General features: G+C 43.8%; 1 protein-coding gene across 1 annotated transcript in view; it reads right to left on the bottom strand.

Moving 5' to 3' along the window:
* LOC133386992 (G2/M phase-specific E3 ubiquitin-protein ligase-like) overlaps positions 1–2,678 on the bottom strand; it is a 40,899-nt gene extending 38,221 nt beyond the window's left edge. Inside the window, exon 1 of the mRNA XM_061630865.1 lies at positions 2,634–2,678. Within this exon, the coding sequence (XP_061486849.1) occupies positions 2,634–2,643 (10 nt within the window). The 5' untranslated portion in view covers positions 2,644–2,678. The remainder of the gene's footprint in view (positions 1–2,633) is intronic.
* Between the last annotated feature and the right edge of the window lie 19,164 nt (positions 2,679–21,842).

Genomic DNA, 21,842 nt, shown 5'->3' with positions numbered 1-21,842 from the left:
CCTTCCTATGTTGTGTGGAACGGACCTCCTGATAAGATGATATCTACAGGAGGCCCTCACCTGCAGAGCGCAGTGACCGACTGGGTATATAAGGGGTGAGACAATCTTCCCATAATAGCTCTATAGAATCCTGGTTATGAGCCCCATGTAGGATTGTCCATTTTGGAGACAATGAGCTGGGATCCAGGGTATCCCTTCCATTAATGAAAGGACTGCAAACTGTTCAGGTTCCTAGTGGAAGGAGGTGTTCTTACGTACATTCTCCCTGCAGCCTTCCATACTGCTCAGGACCATTCTCCCAACTCTCTAGAGCAGCTTTTCAGGGGTAGAGGGGGAGGCAGAAGGATTTGGTGAAAATCCACTGGAGGAGTGGGAGTGAGTAGTATTTCTGGTCACTAAAACTCTGGATTTTGCACTGCCTTCAGCATGTACAACTATCTGCCTGTTGGACAGAAGTCGTGGGTGTGCTCTTGGTGCAATGAGCTCCTGGCTCTCCAGGAATGACTTCATTTCCTTGAAGCCAAGGTGGCTGACCTGGAAAAGCTGAGGTGTGTGGACAAGGCCTACAGGGACATTATAGCTGTGTCCCACTCCAAGGATGATAGCTGTCCTGCTATCATACAGAACGATGGTTTCGGGAAAGGAGAGCATCCAGCCGAGGAAGAGGGAAACGATCCCTTAGAAGGGACCCATTCCTTGGGAGATGAGCAGCTATCCTCTCGTGCCTGGTGCCCTCAACCCCGTAATGGCAAGGGGAAATAATCAAGAGAAGAGAATTGCTGCTGTTTTGCTCTAAGGCCCTGGATCCTGAGTCAATCAAGAGAAAGGCTGGCGGATGCGATGCCAGCTAATAATTCCTCCGGGGCCGCAGCTGCCCTGACTGTAAAGACCCCTAACAGGCCAGGCTTAAAAGCAAATCCATGTACCCCCATAATTTTGACACAAAGGTTTATATCATGTCACACTCGCTTTTCCTCTCCAAATCAGCAGCAGCCAGACAGAGCTTTTTGCAGGTATTCCGGCCATATGTGTAGGGCAGTTTAAGAAGGGATAATAATTATGTGTCCGGTCACCTCCAGCTATCAATCCTTTTTAGGATGTCAATTAGCAAGAGCAGCATGCAACCTGGGTTTTTCTGCAGCGGCCACCTCGTTGCTCTGCCTTGGACTGAATTAAACAGCAATGAAAAACTTGCCAAAGGAGCTTATCTGTGTGGCTGGCATCACATTAAAATCAGGTGCTGATTCCAACATGGGGTGCACTAGTGACATGGATTTCTGTTGTGCTAATGCTGTGTATGTACACACACACACACAGAGAGAGAGAGAGAGAGAGAGAGAGATGAATAAAACCCAGCTGGGTGGCTTTCTGCTCCAGCGTCTTGATCCCATCACAAGGCAAAACAGCTACCATTCAAAGATACACAGTGTCTGAACATGGAGGTTCTTTTGGGCTAGATCATTTTTAAACAAAACATCCATGTAAAACTCCTCACAGGCATACATCTCTTGCATGGCCTGGATCACATAAGAAGCAGGCAATCAAAATCAACTAAGAGTATTTATCTATTTAGTTCATTCATTTAGATACCACTTCATATTTCTTTTTTAATTGGTTTTTTAAAAAATTACAGTTACGGGGGGGAGGGAAAGGAAAAAGAAAAGGGAAAGAAAGAATCCTGTCAGCTCACATTGACAGGACATTTAAACATCTGTACATCCATTTTAATTTAATAGATCAATATATGCCGTCCAAATAGGTATCCGGATGAAGTTGGCGTTTATAGAATTTTTGTTTGCCATCCTAGGCTCCTTCCTGGGAGGAAGGGTGAGATATAAATTGAATAAATAAATAAATGGTGTGGATGTGACCCTGGTCAGATTGCACTGCAAGAACCACAAAAGTGTCTCTGGGCTGGTGTTATGCTCTAGGAGACCTGCTGTCATGGCTTGTGTCATGATCCTTAGGCATTGCTGTGGGCCCCCACCTCAGCAGGTGGTCCCCTGACAAGAGCATCCTTGACCTGTTGCAGTGAGGAGGTAGACTCAATGTGTTGGGGGGGAAGGAGGGTGTCTTCCCCAAGGGCCCTCTAAAACATGGAGCCAACACTTTCTGCTGTGGCCCAGAGAGTCACAGATGGGACATCAGAGGACTGGCTAAATCATTGTAGCACCATCACACCACTTGTGCCAACAGGCCTGTGTGACAATTTTTTGGTTTTTTTGAGTAGCCAGTCATTTAACAATGGTTTTCTTATGTATTGCTTTTACATTATTATTATTATTATTATTATAGAGCCACGAGAGTATACTATAGCCAGTGGGGATTTTTCACATTCCGCAATGTTAAATTGAAAATACCCCCATGCTATTCTGATGCTTCCCATAAGCTCATTGCAAAACAAAACCTTACAAAACATATAGTCCTGAACTCAGGAACGCTTGCTTAACAACCCTGTCAATATTCATGGCGATACACAAAACAGTCAGAGAGAATAGAGAGTTCAAAGTCTAAAAAGAGAGGGGGGAAACCCAGAGCCCTTTTGGACTTTTTTATCTGAGAGTTCTGATAATCTGTTAAAATTCATTAAAAATCAGCCATGTACATAGAGTACCTGTAATCCTAATACTGACCTTGTCCCATACTCTGACCTTCATCTTCTGCAGTTTAAAAGTTTTTAAAATGCCTGATCAAACCCCTCCTCCCCTGCTCTTCTCCTCCCTCCTATCCCCTCCCTCTTACCCATTCCCTCCCCCTTCCTTTGCCCCTCCCTCCCCTCCCCTTCCAATCCCCTCCTTCCCTTTCCCCCTCCCCCTGCTACCCCTCCCCTTCCTCCTCCCCATGGTCAGTTTTACCTCTCTTAAGCATGGTTGCATGGAAGTAAATACCATTGAACTCTATAAACATGCAAATGATCAAACCTGCCCTCCCCTCCCCCTTCCTTTGCCCCCCTCCAATATGCTTCTTCTCTTTCCCACTCCCCCCCATGGGCAGTTTTTCCTATCCTCACCAAGATTGCATAGGAGTAGATCCCATTGAACTCAATCAGCATGCAAATGATCAGACCTGCTTTTCCCCTCTCCTCTCCCTTTGTCTTCCCCTCCCCTCTTCCTTCTCCCCTGCCCACTTCAGCACTCCTTCCCTCCACCCCGGTCAGTTTTACCTATCCTAAGCATGATTGCACAGGAGTAAAAGGCACTGAATACAATAAACATGCAAATGATCAAACCTGTCCTTCTCCACCCCTCCCCCTCCTGCCTGCTCCCCTCCCAGTCCTCCCCTCTGCGTTTCCTCCCCTCCTTCCTCCTCCTCCTCCCCCTCCCCTCCCCTCCCCATCCTCTGTGGTCAGTTTCACCTATCCTAAGCGTGATTGCAGGGGAGTAAATCCCATTGAACTCAATAAGCATGGAAATGATCAATCCATTCTCAGCAACCTTGGACAGGATCCCATTTCTTCCCTCTCGGATTAAAAAGCAGGGAAATTCACCAATAGGCCAAAAACCTTGCAGTTTAAGAGCGTACCTATAGCCAGTGGTGTGCTGGAGCCGGCTCGAGAATTTTGAAAGCCGTTTGTTAACAGAGGGAGCAGGGGAAGTCTTCTGCTCCTCTGATTGGTGGATGAAAGACATGTGCCAGAAGCCTGGGCTTCTGGGCAGAGCTTGGAAAAGTTACTTCTTTGAAGTGCAACTCCCATCAGCGCAATCCAGTGGCTGCGCTGGCTGGGGCTGATGGGAGTTGTAGTTAGGGTAGCCATATTGCCTGGTTAGCCGGATTTTACCCAGATTCTTTACATGCCACCCAGTCCCCATTTAGCCCCTTAGGTGGCCCGGATCCTCAGCTTTAATTTAGAAAACAAATTAAGTTTCTAGGTGGTCTGGTTCTCGAGATATACATAAAAACGTCAGGCCTCCCCCGACTGTTAAATCTTTTTTTAAAAACAAATCTTTAATTTATAGCACTTTGTAGCTCAGTCTAACCCCGCCCATTCAGGATTGCAGCCAATCAGTGTGAAGCCAGTTTGGTTGACCTGGGCAATTTCTAGAAAACCTCACTGCAATGCCAGAAAATGGTGGTCCCCCCCCCCGCCTGTTTATCTGAAAATCTCATAAATTGGGTAAGTATATACATTTCAGGTTTTTTTTCTCTTGTGTGCAGGAGTCAGATCCTGGGCAGTGTTTTCAAAACCTTCCCAATACTTGCTTTTGTAGGGATAAAAGCATGCTAATCCCATATGCCCAGAGTAAATCCCATTGAATTCAATACGACTTACTTTTGAGTAGACATGGTTATGAATGTGCTGTAAATCAATGGGACTTTTGAGTGAATGTAAAAAAGAATTGTGTTTGTGTTCTAACTTTTTCTGGCTCTCTCCAGTCCTATTTTAAAGCAAGTAGGCAGGTATTACAGTTTTTATTCTGTAGGAAACTAATACTGATTTTTTTAAAACTAATACTGATTTTTCTGCAATGACCGACTGATTTAAGTTGTATTTATACATCTGCAGTGTGTGTGTGTGTGTGTGTGTGTGTGTGTGTGTGTGTGTGTGTATGTGTGTGTGTGTGTGTGTGTGTGTGTGTGTGTGTGTGTGTGTGTGTGTGGAGTCTTTCCAACAACCCTGTGAGGTAGGGTTGGGAAACCAAGGCAACTCACAATAAGAAATAAATCCCTTTAAAACCCAATAACCATAAAGCAAGAATAAACAGTTGGAAAACAGCCTAAAGAGGCATGATTCTGAATTTTGGGTTGGGTGAATTAAGTTTATTTATTTATTATTTGATTTATATCTCACCCTTCCTCCCAGTAGGAGCCCAGGGCAGCGAACAAAAGCACTAAAAGCACTTTAAAACATCATAAGAAACAGATTTTAAGATATATTAAAACATCTTTGACAATATTTTTAAAAAGCTTTAAAAAAATCTTTAAAAAAGAAAAGGCTTAAAAACATATAAAAAACAAATCCAACACAGACTCAGACTAGGATAAGGTCTCAACTTAAAAGAACAAGTTGAAAGAACAAGTTCCTTATCACTTGAGGCTGTAGTTCTCTGCACACTTCCCAGTTTGAGTAAGCCCCATTGAATACATTGGGGCTTGCTTCTGAGTAAACAAACATCGGATTGCACTATAAATATATTTACAGATTGTGTAATTCATAAACATATTTGATAGTCATGTTTATATAAATATTTCTTCATACTGTGTCCCAATAAGTATTTGATCTCACGCTATGGTTGTAGATGCTTTTTTCCTCTACATTTTAAGTGTGCCCTTCTTCCTGGGGGTGGTCATGGTTCTCTGTTGTTTTCATCCTGAGAGGAGGATAGGCTGAGAGATGGTGAGTAGCACATTTAAGGTCTCTTCACCTCCCCCCTTTTTTATTTGTATTTATTTTATATTTCTCCAATATCTTCCCCTGGCTGTTTTTATGTATTTTAAATATTTTTAGATTAAATAAATAGGAAATCATAATTGTGAACCTCCCTAAAAGCAATTTAACTATCCTTATGTTTTGGCAAAGTGATGGTGAGAAATTTGATTCAGATTGCATTTCAAGCCAAATCTATCAAATCTGCAGTTTCTGAAACAATATGAGACCCGAAACCTGGCTGTCCTTCAAAGTTCGCAATTACTCGCATTTGGCAATGCAGTTCGCTAACCAATGTTTACAAAAATGCATATTGAAGAGCAAAGTGTGCATATAAATGAATATATGAGTGAAAATAACATACAAAATGCATTATATGATGAGAAATGGCTTGGGAAAAATGTATGCATTAGTCAAAACTGTCTACAGAAATGTGTTTATGAGGCAAAATCTGCACTAAAATGTTACAAAATTTTCATAAGGACTTTTTTAAAAAATTGCAAATTGCTGCAGAAATGTGGAGGACTGAATTTAAGATTTAAGATAGATATATATACACACGACCAGGATGTCATATCCAATACGTAGGAAAGACCACAACTGACCAAGGCACGTGCTTCAGGAACCACAAGTCGGCAATCTTGACAAAAAAAGTGGAGCAACCAGTTGCAAAGCATTTTAACACTGAGGGTCACAGCCTGTTGGACTTTTCCATTACAGCGATAGAGATGCCAGCAGATCCAGCAGCATTGACCCAAAGGGAGAACTTTTGGATATACTCTCTGGACACATTGGCACCACGTGGCCTGAACCTGGAGGACAGTACCACCACTACTTAGCTTCTGCAAATGAAGCCCCTCTGAGCATTTCATCCTCAACGCTCTATACCTGCCACCTTGGTAACATATATACACACACATTGCTTTTCCAAGGGAACTGGGTAAAAGCTGAATCCAGTAGAATTAACCTGAGCCTTGAAAAGCACATACTACTGAAAGAATCGAAGAGAGAAAGAGTGTCACTCTTCCATCTTCTCGTTCAGCTCTATGCACTTTTCAAGGAAGAAAAAAGTAACCAGCCTCAGCACCTCATGATCAAGGCTCCACAGGCACAAGGGGAAGACCTCGAAGATACAATGGCTCCCACACCGACGAGCCCTGCACTACAGAGTGGCAGTTCAAGCTTCGAAAATCTAGCAGGAAACAGATTTGTCCTATCATAGTCACTCTTGTGTTCTTGTTATTATGCTTTAAATATATTGCAAGCTGCCTCAAGAACTTTAGTTAGTAGGTGACATATAAATATTCCAAATAAATAAAAATCATACAATCCCATCTGTGGTCTGATGTGGTTTAGGTCAGACACAGCTTGATTGCCCTCCAAGGAAATAGGCCTTTATGGCTGCATTCAGACATGAGGTTTATTGTGTTAGTTTTACAGATTATAATGATCGCACTTCTGTCCTGGTTTCTAACATTCCTTTCCCACTGCAGTATCTGTTCCCTTATGGAACGGTGGCTTTTTGACTGAGATACCACCATGCCGTGCTAAACTTCATTCACACGCTTCATTGTTGTGTAACACAACAATGAACAGGACTGGACATGTTGCTACTCCCCCCACCCTTTCTAAACATGCACACGTCTGTTACCTCCATGATTCCCCATGAAAATGGCAGGAAAGGACTGTATGTTGGTATGCCACCCCAAATTTCATCACTTTCCTACAGCAATTTTCTGGGTTAACTGATTGCAAACTGGGTGTTGTGTTTTTTTCTGGAAGCAATTCACACAGAAATGAACTAGGATTGCCAGGTCAGAAGCATTCCAAAACCTGAGATTTGAGGGGCAGTCCCGAATGATGTCACGGGGCAGGCCCCAGCGATGTCATTAAGCATGATACATTAAGCATCAATCAGAGTTGCTTGGAGCATACAATTAAAAAAAAATCTGATTGGAAATTAAGATAGAAATCTTAGCTAAAAGATGGAGCCTGGGTAGGGAACATTTAATCTAGCCTACTTGCTTTCAGCAAGAAGGGTTAAGTGCCTTCAGGCCAGGGCAGTCACCAGAAGGCCACTGCAGAGACAAAGGAGCCTAGTGTTGTGGAGATGTTAGATGGGCTACTCACCATCTCTCAGCCTATCTGCCCCTCAGGATGAAAACAATGGAGAACCATGACTACCCCAAGGCATACTTAAAATGTAAAGGAAGTATTGTACAACCATAGTATGAAATCGGATAGTTATAGGGACACAGCATGACAAAACTGGGTGGAAGTAATGAGTGGGGTACCACAGGGCTCGGTCCTGGGCCCAGCGCTCTTCAACATTTTTATTAACTACTTGGATGAGGAGGTACAGAGCATGCTTATCAAATGTGCAGATGGTACAAAATTGGGGGGCATAGCTAATACTGTGGAAGACAGAAAGAAAATTCATAGGGACCTTGATAGGCTGGAGCATTGGGCTGAAAACAACAGAATGAAATTCAACCGGGATAAATGCAAAGTTCTGCACTTAGGAAAAAGAAACCAAATGCACAGTTATAAGATGGGAGATACTTGGCTCAGCAGTAGGACATGTGAGAAGGATCTTGGAATTGTCATTGATCACAAGCTGAATATGAGCCAACAGTGTGATGTGGCAGCAAAAAAGGCAAATGCTATATTAGGCTGCATTAACAGAAGTATAGTTTCCAAATCGTGTGAAGTATTAGTTCCCCTCTATTCAGCACTGGTTAGGCCTCATCTTGAGTGCTACGTCCAGTTATTTTTATTATTATTTTTATTTATTAAATTTATACCTGGCCTTATGGCCAAAAGGCCCTCAAGGCGGCTTACAAAAAAAAATGAATATAACAGTACATCAATAGAACATAATACATCAATAAAATAATATAATTCTCAATTAAACCACCTCCAAACATTGAGAAACTTGATATCAATGGCGAACCGCTTGGCATTCTCCAGGTTGCCAAAGATCTTGTCTGGTGGGAGGGTAATCCAGGCTGCTGCTAACAACACCAACGCCGCCACTGCCGCCACCGCTGTTCCGACCACCGCCTCGCCTGCCCCACTCCGCCATTTTTTCCACCTCTGATATAGGATGCACTTCTGGTCTCTGCACTTCAAGAAGGATGCAGACAAACTGGAACAGGTTCAGAGGAGGGCAACAAGGATGACCAGGGGACTGGAAACAAAGCCAAATGAGGAGAGACTGAAAGAACTGGGCATGTTTAGCCTGGAGAAGAGAAAACCAAGGGGAGATATGATAGCACTCTTCAAGTACTTGAAAGGTTGTCACATAGAGGAGGGCGGAGATCTCTTCTCGATCGTCCCAGAGTGCAGGACACGGAATAATGGGCTCAAGTTGCAGGAAGCCAGATTTCAACAGGACATCAGGAAAAACTTCCTAACTGTTAGAGCCATACGACAATGGAACCAATTAGGTAGCGAGGTAGTGGGCTCTCCAACACTGGAGGCATTCAAGAGGCAGCTAGGCAGCCATCTGTCGGGAATGCTTTGATTTGGATTCCTGCATTGAGCAGGGGGTTGGACTTGATGGCCTTATAGGCCCCTTCCAACTCTACTATCCTATGATTCTATGAAAATATATAAGCATGACTATCAAATATGTTTATTATTTATAAAACCTGTAAAGATATTTATAGTGCAATCCAGTTTGTTTACTCAGAAGCAAGTCCCAATGTATTCAATTGGGCTTATTCAACCAGGGGAAACTGTACCCTGAAGTGATAAGGAACTTGTTCTTTTAACAAGTCTTTTAAGTTGAGACCTTATCCCAGTCTGCGTCTGTGTTGGAATTGCTTTTTAATATGTTTTAAACCTTTCCTTAAAAAAATTTTTTCAAGCTTTTAAAAATGTTTTTAAAGATGTTTTGTTTTAATGTATTTTAAAGTCTGTTTTTATGATTTTTAAAGTGTTTTTAGTGCTTTTGTTTGCCGCGCTGGGCTCCTACTGGTAGGAAGGGTGGGATATAAATCAAATAATAAATAAACAAATAAAAATAAATAAATAAACTTCATTCTTTTTTAAAAAAATCAGTATTAGTTTCCTACATAATAAAAACTGTGATAAACCCTGCCTAATTTCTTTAAAAATAGGGTTGGAGGGGGAGAGAAAGATTTACAACACAAACACAAGTCTGGATTAAATACTTTCATATTTCATAGCCCAGGGTCTGACTCTTGGACAGAAGAGGGGAAAAAACGTTAAGCCATATTACTTACGCAAACTGTAAAAATCTTAAAGCCACCATTTTCTGATGCTGAAATTAAACCTAGGCATGCCTGGATCAAAAAGTCACAATCCTGGCTTCATTGGCTACAATCCTGAAAGGGCGGGGTTACAGCCAGAGCTTTGAGAAGTTACTTTTTTAAACTACAACTCCCATAGGCCCCAGCCAGCATGGCCACTGGATTGGGCTGATGGGAGTTGTCGCTAGAGCAAGGAATTGTTCTAAAGATCCGTAAAAAACAGTCGTGGGGGCAGTTGACATTTTGGTGTATATCTCGGGAACCAGACCACCTAGAATCTTACTTTTTTAAAAAATTGAAGCTGAGAGTCTGGAGATTAAGGGGTGCTAGCCGGAAAGCCAGATGGGCCCCCCAAAAACAGGAGACTCCAGCCGAAAACTGGAGATTAAACAACATGGGGGCAATTCTGGCCAGTGGTGAGAAAAGCAAGGGTGGGGCCAGAGTCTCCGGCCATTTGCCGGAGATCTGGCATCGCTAAAATGAACGCTAAACTTCCACTATTTTCTGCTAGATTTCTGGAAGTGGCTTTTATGTATTATGAAAGATCAAATAAAATGCAGGAATTTTCAGGTAAGGAAATGCTAGGAAATGGTATCCAAATGCAGCCTAAATTTGCACGTGGAAGAGAGACTATCCACTACAAGGATATTGTTTTCAGCAGGGAAGCGACAGAACAAGCCTGAGAGTTGCCATCATTTTTCACTCCAACAGGGCCAACTGTAGCTGGGTGGGGGTGCAATGTTCACCCAGGATGATGGTACAAGGGGAATCTGTTTGACGGTCTGTTACTCAAGCCTTGCCGTTTGTGCCTGAGTTGGACTTCACCAGAGCTGCATTTACCCTTTTTTTTAAAAAAAAAAATGGAAATCTAATCTAATCGCTGATCAGATATTTTATTTATTTATTTAATTTAATTTATATACCGCCCTAAGCCCGAAGGCTCTCTGGGCGGTGTACAAAAAGATAAAAAACAAGCAATATATAAATACAATAAATACAATAAATCAAGAAAACAAAACAAACAAACAATAAAAGAACCAAACAACATCCAAAAATACAAATAATGATGAAAATACCATTAAAACACACTTTAAAATGCCTGGGAGTATAAAAAGGTTTTCACCTGGCGCCGAAAAGATAGTAGCGTCGGCGCCAGGCGCACCTCATCGGGGAGGCTGTTCCACAGTTCGGGGGCCACCACGGAAAAGGCCCTGGTTCTAGTCACCACCCTCCGAGCTTCTCGATGGGATGGCACTCGGAGGAGGGCCTTAGATGTTGAGCGCAGTGTCCGGGTAGGTTCATATTGGGAGAGGCGGTCCACCAGGTATTGCGGTCCCATGCCGTGTAGGGCTTTATAGGTCAAAACCAGCACTTTGAATCTACCCCGGAAACAAACAGGAAGCCAGTGCAGACGGGCCAGAACAGGTGTTATATGAGCGGACCTTCTGGTCCGCGTCAGCAATCTGGCCGCTGCATTCTGGACTAGTTGTAGTTTCCGAACAGTCTTCAAGGGCAGCCCAACGTAGAGCACATTGCAGTAGTCCAGTCTAGAAGTTACCAGAGCATGAACAACTGAGGCGAGGTCGTCACTGTCCAGATAGGGACGTAGCTGGGCTACCAGGCGAAGATGGTAGAAAGCATTCCGTGCCACCGAGACCACCTGGGCCTCAAGTGACAAGGAAGGATCAAAAAGAACCCCCAAGCTACGCACCTGTTCCTTCAAGGGGAGTGTAACCCCATCAAGAACAGGATGAACATCCTCCATCTGGGCAGAGAAGGCACTCACCAACAGCGTCTCGGTCTTGTCTGGATTGAGCTTCAGTCTGTTAGCTCCCATCCAGTCCATTATCGCGGCCAGGCAGCGGTTTAGCACGTTAACAGCCTCACCTGAAGAGGATGAAAAGGAGAAATAGAGCTGCGTGTCATCAGCGTACTGATGGCAACGGACCCCAAAACTCCTGATGACCGCACCCAGCGGCTTCATGTAGATGTTGAAAAGCATGGGGGACAGTACCAATCCCTGCGGGACTCCACAATGGAGAGTCCAGGGCATCGAGCAATGTTCCCCAAGCACTACCTTCTGGTGGCGACCCACCAAGTAGGAGCGGAGCCACTGCCAAGCAGTACCCCCAACTCCCAACTCCGTGAGTCTTCCCAGAAGGATACCATGGTCGATGGTATCAAAAGCAGCTGAGAGATCAAGGAGAATCAACAGAGTCACACTCCCCCTGTCCCTCTCCCGACAAAGGTCATCATACAGGGCGACCAAGGCTGTTTCGGTGCCAAAACCGGGCCTGAAACCGGATTGAAATGGATCAAGATAATCAGTGTCATCCAAGAGCCCCTGGAGCTGGCCGGCAACCACCCGTTCTAGCACCTTGCCCAGGAACGGAACATTCGCCACGGGTCTACAATTGTTCAGGTTATCTGGGTCCAAAGAGGGTTTCTTCAGGAGCGGTCTCACAACCGCCTCTTTTAGGCAGTCAGGGACCACTCCCTCTCTCAGAGAGGTGTTTATTATCTCCTTGGCCCAGCCAGCGGTTCCGGTCCTGCCAGCTTTCACCAGCCAAGAGGGGCAAGGGTCCAGCACAAATGTGGTCGCCCGCACCAGTCCAAGGATCTTGTCAACATCCTCAAGCTGTACAGACTGAAACTCATCCAATAAACAAGGACAAGACCGTGTTCTGGATGCTTCATTAGATCCCACTGCCATAATATTGGAGTCTAAGTCCCGGCGAATGCATGCGATCTTATCCTGGAAGTGCCTCGCGAACTCATCACAGCGGGCTACAGATGAATCTATGATGTCCCGAGGGCTAGTTTGTCCATTAAAAATTGAGCAGTGACGCTTTCCCTGGCTTGGAGACTTCCAGGACCGATAGTACTGCCCCTAGGCATCTAGAAGCGGGGCAGTTGCCCCCAGTCCCACGCTTTGGGGGGGCCCGTGCTAGGCGATCTGCCGGCCCCCTCCAGTCTGCCACCCCAACACCTCTCTCTCGGAGGCGGGAGGGTCTGCTCGGGAGGGAGCAGCACTTCTCCTCTTCTTCCCCTGGCCACGTGAGAAGGCAGCATGTTCAAAGCAGGAGCCAGGAGGGGTTCCTCCGCTGGTGCCCTGTTGCACCTCAGCCTGCGGTGCGCTGGTGCCCTGCGGCGTCTGGGGCCAGTCAGGAGCGGCTATGCAGCAGCAGGGAGACTCACCGGAGACGACCGTGATGGCAGCAGCAGCGACCTGCCTTTCGCAGCTTCATTGCTGCCTCCGGCCTGTGGAGTAGGTAGAAATAGTTGCAAACAGCAAAAACACGCTCCGGTTTCCTCCCAGCGCCCAGGAGCTGCCTTGTAAAGGCTGAGAAGAAACAGCGCTCCTTTCCTGCCCCAACGAAGGGATGCTCTGTCGTGTGGGTGGATCTTCTCTTTGCCCGCCTGGAGAGGGACAGATATCCCAGGCACTTTGGGCTGCAATCCGGTACATGTCTAGTCAGAAGTAAGGGCCATTGGGTTCAGTGGAACTTTTTCCTAGGTAAGAGTGTACTGGATTGCAGCCTTGGTCTCTGTGCGTGCAGCCTGTCTGCGTATCTGTTTGGGCAAAGCCGCCTAGCCTCGCCAGGTCCTAAAACCCCTCGGGTTCTGCCTCCACTCTCCCTTTTACCCATTTATCTCGGGTTTTCTAGATAAAGCCCGGGCTGTAGCTGCTTTGAGCAGCTGCCAAAAGGTTCAAAGGAAGGGGGCCGTTTCACTCCGCTCCGACATGCCCATTTCCCATGGGTATCTGATTAGCCACTGTCAAAATGGGATTCTGGACAAGATGGAACTGGGCATGTTTAGCCTGGAGAAGAGGAGACTGAGGGGAGATGTGATAGCACTCTTCAAGGACATGAAAGGTTGTCACACATAGGAGGGCAGGGATCTCTTCTCAATCATCCCAGAGTGCAGGACACGGGATAATGGGCTCAAGTTGCAGGAAGCCAGATTTCGGCTGAACGTCAGGAAAAACTTCCTAACTGTTAGACCCATATGACAATGGAACCAATTAGCTAGAGAGGTAGTGGGCTCTCCAACACTGGAGGCATTCAAGAAGGCAGCTGGACAGGGACCTGTCAGGGATGCATTAATCTGGATTCCTGCATTGAGCAGGGGGTTGGACTCGATGGCCTTATAAGGCCCTCCCAACTGTCTACCATCCTATGATTCTATGAAAGTTACACCTTGGAAAGGGGACAGTTCCAAAAACATCCATTTCGTAAACCAAAGTCACAGCTCATGTGCTAGAAGTAAGTGATTTCTGACATACACTTTCATCCATTTTGGAAATACAGGCTGTTTCCTGCAACAGAACAGGGGAGGTCTGTGGTTCTCCAGAAGTTGCCAGCAGCGGCGTCACTACGGGGGTGCGAGGTGTGTGCACCGCACCCAGGTGACACCATGAGGGGGGTGACACCCAGAGCCGCCCCGTCGCGGGGCAGGGCGCTGTTGTCCAGCAAAGGAGCCGAGAAGCGCTCTGGGTCAGCATCGGAGAGCAGCCAACTCCTCCTCCTCCTCAGAGGCAGGCAGGCAGGTGGGCGGGCGAGACCGGGAGCAGCGTCGGTGGGGCAAGGGAGGTGCGCCGGCATTCCTTGGCCTGCTTCTCCGGCTGTGTGCCCCTCCAGTACGCGCCCTCCCCGGAGCATGGACCCCCAACTCCCATCAGCCCCAGCCAGCATGGCCAATGGTCAGAGAGGGCCCGAATCCATCCCGAATATCCATATTGAGATATTTCCATTGTTTCTCAACAGTTGCAAATAAGAGCAGGCCAGGTAGCTTTTTTAGTTAGTTATCAATCCTGGCTAAGGTTGAGGATTAGTTCTGCATTCTAGTGTTTCTCAAACTACTGCTCGTCTCTGGAAAGCCATACCTGAAATGCTCTTCTGATTTACAATATATGTCAGTCAAGAGATTTAGCAAGCTAGTCTTAATCATCATTTTTTGAAACGTTTTTACAGAGAGGAATAAAACAACAACAGGCAATTGGCAACTTATTTGCCACTGGATGATAGAATCTGGAACAATGTCCAAGTAATTAATTACATGTGGGAAAATGAAATAAATGGGGAGGGGAGGTGAATCTAAAACCTGTGGAATTGTTGCAACAAGAGCTGTTAAACAGAATGTAAATAGTCCTTCATCAAATTAAAATCATAAAGTGGCAATCATAGGGCTGTTAAAAAAATTAGATGTTACAGAAAAAGATTTACTTCATCTGTCTTTTCAAATTTCAAGTTTATTATAAATTGCAGGGCCGTAGGCCAACACAATGTTAAAAGGGTACAGCAATTTTTACTATAGTTACTATACAGTTTAAAACATAATATCAGTTATAAAACACCTATTTCATTTAGCACTCTAGAACATAATTAACTTGTAATTTCCTAGCTGCTATCACAAACAAAGATACCTTGTGGGTCACCTCTGGATTTAAATCAGACATTAGGAAGAGTATTTTGTCATCTTCCGTAAACAACCCATGATCATCAAACCACTTCTTAAAAAATCTAGTTCTCGGGGTCTGGTATATTGGGCAATGTAGTAATATATGAGGAAGATCCTCTGTTTGGGCTCCACAGACGCATTTTCTTAGATCCTTCGGGATGCCAGCAATCCGTCCCTCTCTATCAGCGTTAGGCAAAGATAGAAAGCGTATTGCTGTAAATGCATGTCTGAAGTTAATTGGAAAAGGCTGCATAAGGTATGGGGCGCAGTGATGGTCAGTTTTAAACCTCCCATACCATGGGGCTACTCTAGAATTATTTAAAGTTAAATTGTCTAGATATTCGCAGTGTTGAAAAATGGCTTCACATAGTTTTTTGTTTGTTGATAGGGAGATATAATCCTGTGTAGTAAGATGGTAACTATGCAATATTTTGTCTAATTTACTATCCCATAAATTAGAAGCAAATGGATGTTCAAGGCAGAGTTTTAATATTTCCTTGCCCTGGAGTGTATTGACTGATCTCCTGAACTTCAAAAGAGTCAGGTGGATATGCGCACTCAGTGGGGGGAGGCCAGTTTCAGCTCATATCATAGCTGCTGAGGTTCCTGGGGGAAGGGACAATAGACGTCTAAGAAAATTATTTTGTATTGTCTCTAAGGACGAAGAAATTTCCTTATCCCAGCCCCAGACAGAAGCACCGTACAGAACCTGAGGTATTACTTTAGTTTGAAATTTTTTTAAAGCTGGTGAAATCAGATTGCCACCAGCCGTATGGTAAAACTTCAGGATTGCTCCCACCATTTTTGCCACTGTTAATTTTGTAATTTGCAAGTGCTTTTTCCAAGAAAGAGTGTCCGAGAAACATATTCCCAAGTATTTATACTCACAGCATTGTTCCAACTGGTGGCCAGCTAGTGACCATCGATGCTCTTCATACCTTTTCCCGAAGACTAAGACTTTCATTTTCCCATAATTTATCTTTAACCCTTCATTTATGCAGAGGACCTGAAGTCTCCTCAGCAACCTTTTTAGACCAATGGGCACCAATGAAAGAAGGGCCATATTGTCAGCATAACAGAGGATAGACACCTTCTTATGTCCTATAGAAGGTGGAAAGTATTGAGGACCAGATAGGTCAGAGATGATGTTGTTTAGAAACAAATTGAAAAGTAAGGGAGCTAAAAGGCAGCCTTGTTTGACACCCCTCTCTACCGCTATCGGATTTGTTAATTCCCCATTTTGGCTTACTCTTACCAGGGCATTTGTATTAGTGTATAAAGCCCTCATAAGATGTAACAAACGGCGGTCTATATTCAGATTGTATAATTTAGACCAGAGAGCATTCCTATCCACTGAGTCAAAGGCTGCGGCCAGATCGACAAATGTGACATACAGGTGTCTTGTAGGACCGATCATATTTTGTTTTACCAAAAAAGAAAGAGTTAGGCAGTGGTCAATCAGAGAGCAGCCTTTTCTAAAACCTACCTGTTCAGGGTGGATAAGCTGATATGTATCTACCCATTGTTCTAACTTTTGGAGGAGATATTTGCTATAAAGTTTAGAAGCTATATTTAGTAAGCTTATTGGGCGGTAGTTAGAGGGGTCAGAGGGGTCACTTTTTTTGTATATTGGGACAATGATATTACGTTTCCACCCTTCAGGTACAATACCTGAGTCATTAATTCTGGAAAATAGGCAGGCCAAAAGGGGGGCCCACCAATCTGGGAATTGCTTAAAAATTTCAGGGGAAGAAAATCTTCGCCTGGAGATTTATCATTTTTCAGGGATTGAATGAGTGATCTCACTTCATCAACAGTGACTGGAGGCCAAACTGGCACATTTAAGATATCATAGTCCGGTAAATTACCTTGTGAGACTATTACTGAGGAATAGAGCCTATGAAAATGGGTATACCAAGTTGCAGACGAAATTCATTTCACGTTTAGAGATTTAAACAAATTCATCCCAGAGTTAACTATATTCCAAAATTGGCACTCTTGTCTTTCGGAAACCGCACTGGCTAGCCGCTGCCAACGGAGTTCTGCAAAATCAGCTTTTTTTGTCTTAAAAGATTTCTATAGGAAGCCTTCATTAATTTCAGAAGGCTGTGAGATTGTTCAGATGGATGCTTAAGGATCGAACAAAGGAAGGACTTAATATTTCTTTTTGCTATTCTGCATTCTTGGTCAAACCAAGAATGTGGAGGGTGTATCCTAGAACTGCCGTAGCTCTTTTGGGTCAGGCATGGTCTGAGCAGGGAAATAATTGTTTCGAAGGCCAGAATAGGGTCCAGGTTATCATCTAAAATACCTTGACGAAGTGATTGACATGTATTACTCCCCAGCTGGAAAGCCAGGGAAGCTCTCAGCTTCCCCGACCAGTGGACTTTTCCCTCTATGCCTGCTTGTCTCATTGGTGAGGTATTAAGAGTGTTATTCTTGGAGAGTTTAAATCTTAATTGGAGAGGGAAATGATCGCTCTCTATCCTGGGTTTAACCTGAAAATCAATAATATCCGAAAGTAGTGCTTGGGAAACTAGTATATAATCAATTAAACTTAATTCAGAGGATGACCAATACGTAAAGGAGCCCTGAGAGGAGTCCAATATGGTCCCGTTTAAAATTTCGAGTGAATGCACTAGGGCTAATTCCAACAAAAGAGGGCCCCTTTTGTTTGTCTTTTTGTCTTGCAAAATCCTGTACTGCTTACCATCCTGATGTAAAGGTTCCCAATTAGAAGATTCAGTATTATCTGACCAGAGATGGCCTATTCTGGCGTTAAAATCTCCACTTAATAGAAATCTATCGTTTGGAAATTGTGTCTCAAATTGAGTGAGAGTTTCTTCTAACTTATCGCAGACGTTAGTATTAGCAGAAGTAGTATTACAGGTGGGAGGAAGGTAAACATTTATACAAATAAGGGCCTCAGCCCATAAACCTCTAATTCTGAGCACCAGGATAGATTGAGGAAGGGATGTTGGGAGGTAATCGACTGACAGGAAGCAAGTATTCGAAATAAAAGTGGCAAGGCCCCCACTAGGTCGACCCTTCATTGAATACTTTACCGCAGGGCTAAAAAAGGAGTGATATCCTGACAGAGTTAAACTGTCCAAAGAGGTAGCCCAGGTTTCCTGAAGACATATGATCTTAAAAGTGCTTAAGTAATCTAGAAAATCAGCATCCTGTCGTTTGTTACCCCATCCATTTATATTCCAAGATAGTATTGTTAACTGTCATATGTCGCTAATTTCATTGATAGATTCTGAAAAGACAATACATCCATTTAGAGGTTGTAATGACAGTGCAAACTGTACAGGCTTAGCTGCTGAGGTTGATGATTTAATAATCTTAGAGGGAATTTTCTGAGTAAGGAATGAGCATTGAGTCACTCTAAGTACAGGAAGGGGTGTCGGAGACCCCATCTCAGCAGCATCCAAGTATCGCATTCTTCCCCAGAACTCAGGTGAATCGATTTTCGCACATTTGGCGAGCTCATAACAAGGTGAGATTTCCGATGAATTTCGTTCTTGGGGAGAAAGGGGTGGATCCTTCACCGAGGTCCTATTGTCTGTCTCCCGATGGCAGGCACTTTAAGATGTTGGGCCCAATTGTGGTCCTATAAATCCGCAGTTCTTGGGAGATTGAGTTGTGTTTAAGATTTTTATAATTGGCTCCATAATAGGGGTAGATTTTATCGTTCCCGTGTGATATTGTATTGCACTTCGATTCATAAGGACACTTAAGTGAGCTTTTAAACAATCCAGTCTGAGTAAGATCTCATTTTGATTAGCCACCGGTAGAGAACTGAATGTATCAATAAGTAAAAGTTCCTCAGAGGTAAAACAGTTGCTTTTGTCCTGTGTCTGTACATCTGGGTCGTATCTCAGGGTTACCTTAGGGCGCAATTCCTGGCTAGGCAATTCATTAGTGAAATCAATAAGCGAATCACGTGGCAATAAAGGGCTAGCCTGAGGCTTATATAAATGTCTGGGGAGCAAAGGTTCTGCCACCGCTCTATTTTCAAAGAATCTGAGTGTAGCTATTCCCAAACTCGCTAGAAAAGCTCTGGCAGATAGCATCCTTTGGACAACAGATCTAGAGGAAAATGTAACCAGAGCACGGGCTTTAAGTCCATTAAAATATAGATATAGTATCTGAAAGATATCTGAGGTAGCCAGTGTCACCCTTGGTTTTAGGAGATTGCAGAAATAAAAAATTCGATCGCGTTGGGGTTGTGAACCTGGCGGTTTCGGAAAGTTTTCAAAAACTAACTGCAACGGATCCAAAACTAAACTCCATTGATTCCTCCTAGGCATAGATGGTGAAGAGTGCCTTAAAAGCACGTCAGTCCAAGGATCTTGGGGTTGATCAGAGTATGCTTGAGCACAGTTCTGGAAAGTAGAGGAGATATTAAAGGTATCTGGGGTTGGTAGTTGGTCCTTATTCTGGGAGTGGAGCTGTTTATCTTGTGAAGCGTTCAATCCTTCAGTTGTCTTGGTAAGGAAGTTCTGTTCTTCACTTATTTTACAAATAGGTGAAGTAATGGGTTTGGTTGATTTAGAATGTTTGTTTGGTGTTAAGGTTTGGTCCAGAATTACAAATAGCTTCTTGAAATTCATTTTTTTCCCATATGAATGTTTGTGATTTTTCATGTTGCTAGATTTTTTTACTTTATATCTCTGTGCTGTATTGTACTTATGTTTGCGTTTTTTCCCACGTGCATTTGTTATCCCTGATTTATTGATTGCTCTACCCGCTTCTATATGGAGAGGTGGTAAAGCAGAAGTCGAAAGCTGACTAACTGCGGGGTTGTCCTCTGTGTTTTTAAGTATATTTACAATCGCTGATAGTAGCTGGTTATTTTCGAGCAAAGATGTCTTCATAGTATCAAGATCAAGGGCGAGCATAAGTAGCCATCCCGTTACTGTGGGGCTGATTTCTTCCGCTATCTGAATTAGATTTGCCTGTTTACCGGAACTGTCTTTTATCGAATCCGAGATAGGCACCCCATCAGTCATACTACCAGAACAGTTTAGTTTCTCAGAAATATGCGGAACCACTGGCAACCTGTGTGATTTAAACCCGTTGGGTGAAACACCCAACGCCTCTGGAAGAAATTGTAACTTGTGCTCAGCAACATTGTTACATATTTCAACTGCTGTTTTAGTTGGCTGAGTTGTTTGAAGCGCTTGAACTGAGGTTTTCATAGTAGAATCCTCACAATAAAGAAGGTGTTCATTTGTAGCCAAGTCCGCGTTAGCTATTTCCTCAGCCAAGTTTAGGGCATGATTGGGGTTATCCACACTAAGGTCTTTAAAGAAAGCATGTGAAATAGACCAATCTTGAATCATAGAGGAGTTATAGAGAGGATTCTCCAGAGAATTTTCTTTCTTAGATGAAACTAAAAACTGAGTTATTTGTTGTTGGCCCTTTAAATCTGTGGTCTGTTGGCTGGCTCGCTGTAGAGTTGGAGTCGGTTGTTCTTGTTGCAGCTGGTTCTTATATTTAACTTTTCTTTTCTTTTTCTTTTTGTTTTGTCTTCGGAGGCCAATATTGGAGAGAAATCCCCATAGCCTTCCTTACGCTTCTCGTTAGGGCCATTTGATAGTCAGCAAATTAAATTAAAAGAAAATACCCTGCTGCTCCAGAAATTCAGCCTTGAAAGATAAAAAGTCAGGCTCTCCCAGCTGCCGCTTTTCCGAGGGAATAGAGCTCAGTTCAACTCAAGTCAACACGGTCCGAATCAAATTCATTATTAGACTTCGTCAATTAAAAATCCCTGGGTAAGTTACAGACAAACAGTAACTAATAATTAGTGTTTAGTATTAAACATTCCAGGGAGAGAGTGTAATGCTTACTCATCAGGACGCCATCTTCATTCATCATCTGTCTTTTCCTGAACCCCTTTCCAAATTCTTCTGCCACCAACTTACATTGTTGTTGCTCAGTCATCGCACATGGAAATGCACTTCAGCAGAGTGAGATGTTGTTTTATTAAGCAGTCTGAGCTCATGTGTATTAAAATCAATGTTGCTTCCAGCGTAGACAGAAGGACTCTAGTTTTATTCCGCAAGTGGAGAAGAATGTAGGGATGGCCAAATATGTCATTGTTGGTTTCACTCAGTTTTTCATTTTTCCAATCTTAAATTCAGTTCTCCCCATTTTCACATCAGCATTAAAAACAAAAAAGCCCTCGTGAAAATTGATTCCCATTTTAGTGCAAATTTCTTCTAATACACACATTTTTGCAAACCTATTTCCCTTAATATAATGTGTTTTTGTATGTTATTTTCATTAAATCATGCACTTTATGCACCCTTTACCATATGCATTATACTGTCAGTTCAGCAGGTGGGGAGAGCACTGTTGCGTGTCTGTGCTTTATTTCGGTGGTAGGCTGCAATCCCGTTCGACGCCCAGGACTTACCGGGTGAAGGGGGGAGTTTGCGGCCAACTTCTGTGGGTTTGATGCCACTGGCGAGCTCCCAAATCTCCTGCTGAGCACGCGTGCGCTACTACCTTGAGTAGTCATCTATAAGCCCAGCACAGCTCTTCAGAATTGTCCGGGGACTATTACACTCTGACCCCAGGGACATGGTAGAACCGTCTGAGGCCCACTGTAATGAATTTGCTAGGCACTTCCAGGATAAAATCTTTAGCATCTGCCAGGACTTAGACTCCAGTGTTATAGCAGATGAATCAAGCGAGGTATCCAGAGCACAGCCTTGTCCCGATTT

Source organism: Rhineura floridana, chromosome 6 (genome assembly GCF_030035675.1).
Source record: "Rhineura floridana isolate rRhiFlo1 chromosome 6, rRhiFlo1.hap2, whole genome shotgun sequence".
Lineage (NCBI taxonomy): Eukaryota > Metazoa > Chordata > Lepidosauria > Squamata > Rhineuridae > Rhineura > Rhineura floridana.
The sequence above is the reverse complement of the archived record's forward strand: the minus strand, read 5'-3'. Positions and strand labels throughout refer to the sequence as shown.